Raw genomic sequence first — 4,399 nt, forward strand, 5'->3', positions numbered from 1 at the left:
CCAGGACTGAGCCTGGGGGTGCCTGGGCTCTCCCAGCCCCATTTTCCCTTCCCCTCTCAGCCTGGAAGAGCCTCTCCCCTACTCTGCCTCACCCCAAGGACCCAGCAGGCAGTTTAGGGCCAGAGCRGGACCTGCTTTGGGATTTCTCCTCGGTTTCTCAAAACTTTGTGTTTTCGCCGTTCTTTTGGAAGCCTCGGCTCGCTTCAAACCTCGCTGCAGCTTCTCTYTGTGTCAGATTTCACTCGCAGCATTGCCTTGGTCCCGCTGGAAGCTGGAGATGTTCCCCACCGATGGATCTGGATCGGTTTGGGATTCCCTTCCGCTGCTCTCACATCTCCTCTCCATGAAGAACCTTCCTCCACATGCCCTTCTCCTCCAGGGAGCTGCAGTGAATCCAGGAATGCTAAGGAAGGCGGCAGGGATGAGCCCTGAGTGTCCCGGAGCCTCCACGGGGGACAATCCCGGAGCTGAGCGTGGCTCTGCCCCGTGCGGTTCCTCCGGGACGATCCCGAATGTAACCCGGGCTGAGCGCTGCCTGTGCCGCTCCTCCCGCTCCTTTTCAAAAGAAAAACCCTTTAGAAATTCACCCAACTCCCTTTTTGTTTGTTTTTTTTTTCCCCCGTTACGGTACAGAAAGCTCGGCGGGGGCTGCTGTGCGCGTCCTGTATCAATAGAAACACTCCAACCTCGCCGCTGCCTCTCGTTCTTTATCGGGGGGCACTGAAGGTTTTGGGGGAATTTGGGGTGACCCCATCAACCTCTGGGGRATGTGATTTCCTCTGTCCCAAAGCTCTGGTCCTGTTTTTTTCCAGCGGGAATGAGGTGGGGGAGGCTGTGGGGGCAGTGGGAGGGGATGTCCCTGCTCAGGGGGGACATTTGGGGACACTCGGGGACCCCAGACCGTGGCTCTCCCTCCCCGGGCAGCTGCAGCCACCAAAAGCCACCGGCCTTGGGGGTCTCAAACCCTCCCGGCTGCTCCTTTGTGCCCAAAATCGGCTCCAAAATAGCCAAAATGGGTTTAAAATCCTGCCGGGATTTACGCGAGCAGCCGCGCTCGGGCTGGAAGGGCGGGGGGACGGGATTGGGTTAATCCCATCCGTGCGCCGGCCTGGAGGCCCTTCCCGGTCCTTSCCGGYCCTTGCCGGCCATTCTTGGCTCCTTCTCAGTGCTTCCCGGGTTTTTTTGATCCTTCCCAGCTCTTCCCGGTCCTTCCTGACCCTTCCCGTTCCTTCTTAGCTCCTTCCCGGTGCTTCCCGGGTTTGTTTTTTTTGTCCTTCCCGGATATTGCCGGTCCTTCCTGGTCCTTCCCGGTTCTTTCCCGCTCCCTTCCCGGTCCTTCTTGGCTCCTTCCCGTTCCTTCCCCGTTCTTCCCGGCCCTTCCCGGTCGTTCCCAGTCCCAGCCCGGTTCTTCCCGGTCCTTCTTGGCCCTATCCCGGTCCTTCCTGCAGGTTCGGATCCCGCTCCGGCGGCGCTGCGGTGACACCGGAGGGCACTCGGGGTAAACCGGGGGCGGGGGGTGGCGCGAACGGCCCGGGGGCTCCGCGGGGTCGGACCCTGCTCCGTTCCCGGTCCTAATCCCGGGGTGGGGGTCCCGCGGGCTGCCGGTGACCGGCGGATCCCGGAGGAAGTTCCCTTTCCCTTTAAATGCAAATCCCGGGCGGTGCGGACGGGTCCGGGGGGCTCGGGGGGTCCGGGGGGTCGGGGTGACCGTCGGGATCGCCGCGTCCAGCGGGCCCCGGAGGCCGGAGCGGGCCTGGCGCAGGTCAGTCCCGGCCGTGGAGCTCCGGACGGCGGCCGGAGCTGCGGACAAAGGGGACAAAGGAGCTCCGCACCCCCGGAGCTGCCCCGTCCCGGCGCCGCGCGGAGCTCGGGGAGCCCGGGGGGTACTCCGGGGGCACGGACCCCTCACGGTCGCTGCCCCGCTCTCTCCGGGCTCGTTCCAGACGCAAATTCTCCATCTCCGGGAGCCGAGGCCCGGCCGGAGCTGCGGCTGCGGTTCAGGCCCCGGTCGGGCTGGGCTCGGGGATGCTCCGGGATGCGCCGGGAGAACGGAGCCTCCCCGGGAACGGCGCCCGAGCTCCCGCTCCGCTCCTCCTCCGCGCTCACGGGGCCCGCGGGGGTGTCGCTCCTTGTCCCGGGGGTCCCCGTTTGTCCCGGGGTGCCCGAACCCTCGGCCACGAACCGCGCAGGGACGGAGCGGGAGCGTCCGGAGTGTCCGGAGCGTCCGGAGTGTCCGAGCGCCGTGTCCATCCCGCAGCCCCCGCAGCGCCGGCCATGGACGAGCGGAGGAAGAAGCGGAGCCCCAAAACCTGCCTGGCTCAGCCCGCGCCCCCCGGAGCCCCGCGGCCGCTGCCCCCGAGCAAAAGCGCGTCCTTCGCGCTGCCGCTGCCCACGCTGCCCTCGCCCCGCCAGCGGCCGCGGCCCCGCCGGTCAGTGCGGCCGGGGGACACCCGGGGGACCCCGCTCGGAGCCCCCCGGGCGATGCCAACGCCGCGTTCCCCGCGCAGGACGAGCAAGGAGCGGCTGCGGGCGGCTCCGGGGGGCTCCCGGGGGGCTCCGCTGCAGCACAGCTTCCTCACCGATGTGTCGGACGTGTGCGAGATGGAGGGGGGGCTGCTCAGCCTCCTCAGCGATTTCCACTCGGGGAAGCTGCAGGCGTTCGGTGAGGAGGGGGTGGGGGGTCCTTTCTATGGGCACGGGGAAGGGTGGGATGGGGGATTTTGGATTTTGGGTCCATGGGAAAGAGCAGGAGGGGGAATTCTGGATCCATGGGGAAAGAACGGGATGGGGAATTTTGGATCTGCACGGAAGGGTTGGGATGGGGAATTTTGGATCCACAGGAAAGGGTGGGATGGGAATTCTGGATCCATGGGGAAAGAACGGGATAGAGAATTTTGGATCTGCACGGAAGGGTTGGGGTGGAGAATTTTGGATCCGCAGGAAAGGGTGGGATGGGGAGTTTTGGGTCCATGGGAAAGGGTGGGATGGGAATTCTGGATCCATGGGGAAAGAACGGGATAGAGAATTTTGGATCTGCACGGAAGGGTTGGGATGGGGAATTTTGGATCCGCAGGGAAGGGTGGGATGGAAATTTTTGAGTCCATAGGGAAGGAGCAGATGGAGAATTTTGGATCCATGGGAAAGGGCGGGAGGGGGAATTTTGGGTCCAAAGGGAAAGAGCAGGATGGAGAATTTTGGATCTGCACGGAAGGAGCAGGAGAGGGAATTTTGGGTCTAGGGAAGGAGTGCTCGTTCGAGCAGCTGGAGCACGTGCGGGAGATGCAGGAGAAGCTGGCGCGGCTGCACTTCGGGCTGGACGGGTGCGTGGAGGAGCTCCCCGAGGAGCAGAAAAAGGCAGCGGCCGACAGGAACCTGGACCAGCTGCTGGCACACGTCAGTGTCACTGTCACCTGTCCCCTGTCCCCTGACGGGGTCCCCTGCGCTCCCTCACCCTCTGCTTTCCCCTGCAGCTCGAAGAGCTCAGCAGCTCCATGGATCCTTGGAGGGGTGACGGGGACAGCCATGGTGGCACTGGGTGACAATGGCAATGGTGGCACTGGTGACAGTGACAGGGACAGCGATGGTGGCACGGGGTGACAGTGGTGATGGTGACACTGGTGACAGTGACGGGGACAACAATGGTGGCACTGGGTGATGGGGGTGGCACTGGGTGGCACTGGTGATGGTGGCACTGGTGACAGGGACGGTGAGGGGATAGCACTGGGTGACAATGGTGACAGTGATTGGGGTGGCACGGGGTGGCAGTGATGAAGGTACCAATGACAGGCGTGATGACAGTGGCGGTGACACTGATGACAATGCCAGTGGTGACAATGCCAGTGGTGACAGTGGTGACAATGGCGGTGGTGGCGTTTCCCTTGACCCGCGCTCAGACAGAAGCTGCACCTGGCCGAGAGCTCGGACCCCGAGGACGCGGCGGCCTGACCCCGGCCCTGTCCCTGTCCCTGTCCCATCCCTGTCCCCTCTGTCCCTGTCCCCGCCATGGCGGCCCCGGTCGCGGCCCGATGACGTCATCAGGCGGTGCCGGTGCGGGTGTCATGGCGGCCGCGCTGGTGCCGCGGAACGGGGCCGAGGCCGAGGGATGGCGGCGGCTCCTCCGCGCCGTGACCCGGCTGCAGGTGCGGAACGGGACCGGGGGAACGGCGGGAGGGAGGGGGACGGGGCTGGATGGGGCCATGGGGGCACAGCGGGACGGGCACAGGGGGAGGGGACCGTGAGGGGCAAAGCGGGAACGATCCATGAGGGGAACATCTGGACGGGCCACAACTGTCCGGGGCCATGAGGGACACAGTGGGAAGGGGAAAGGGTCATGGGGGCTCCATCTCCCCGGGTTTGGGGCTCCATCTGCCCGGTTTTTGGGCTCCATCTGCCCGGGTTT

At 65.0% G+C, this 4,399-nt stretch overlaps 2 protein-coding genes across 6 annotated transcripts in view; both read left to right on the forward strand.

Annotated features, from left to right (window-relative positions):
• LOC130587134 (alpha-taxilin-like) overlaps positions 1-674 on the forward strand; it is a 13,818-nt gene extending 13,144 nt beyond the window's left edge. The window contains exon 9 of the mRNA XM_057388092.1: positions 634-674. Within this exon, the coding sequence (XP_057244075.1) occupies positions 634-674 (41 nt within the window). The remainder of the gene's footprint in view (positions 1-633) is intronic.
• A 563-nt stretch (positions 675-1,237) lies between these two features.
• On the forward strand, positions 1,238-4,151 carry CCDC28B (coiled-coil domain containing 28B). 5 transcript variants are annotated; one of them, XM_057388096.1, is made up of 6 exons: positions 1,439-1,498; positions 2,258-2,429; positions 2,508-2,662; positions 3,239-3,393; positions 3,471-3,493; positions 3,894-4,151. In XM_057388096.1, exons 2-6 carry the CDS (start codon positions 2,275-2,277, stop codon positions 3,943-3,945), a joined length of 540 nt encoding a protein of 179 aa, XP_057244079.1. In that variant the 5' UTR covers positions 1,439-1,498; positions 2,258-2,274; the 3' UTR covers positions 3,946-4,151. The 5 variants fall into 5 exon arrangements, with proteins under 5 accessions (XP_057244080.1, XP_057244081.1, XP_057244079.1 ...); XM_057388097.1 differs by having other exon boundaries at positions 1,238-1,498; positions 2,258-2,662; XM_057388098.1 differs by lacking the exon at positions 3,894-4,151 and having other exon boundaries at positions 1,238-1,498; positions 3,471-3,599.
• Positions 4,152-4,399: the final 248 nt, after the last annotated feature.

This window comes from Malurus melanocephalus, unplaced genomic scaffold (assembly GCF_030028575.1).
Source record: "Malurus melanocephalus ecotype Western Australia unplaced genomic scaffold, MMel_1.1 scaffold_1570, whole genome shotgun sequence".
NCBI lineage: Eukaryota > Metazoa > Chordata > Aves > Passeriformes > Maluridae > Malurus > Malurus melanocephalus.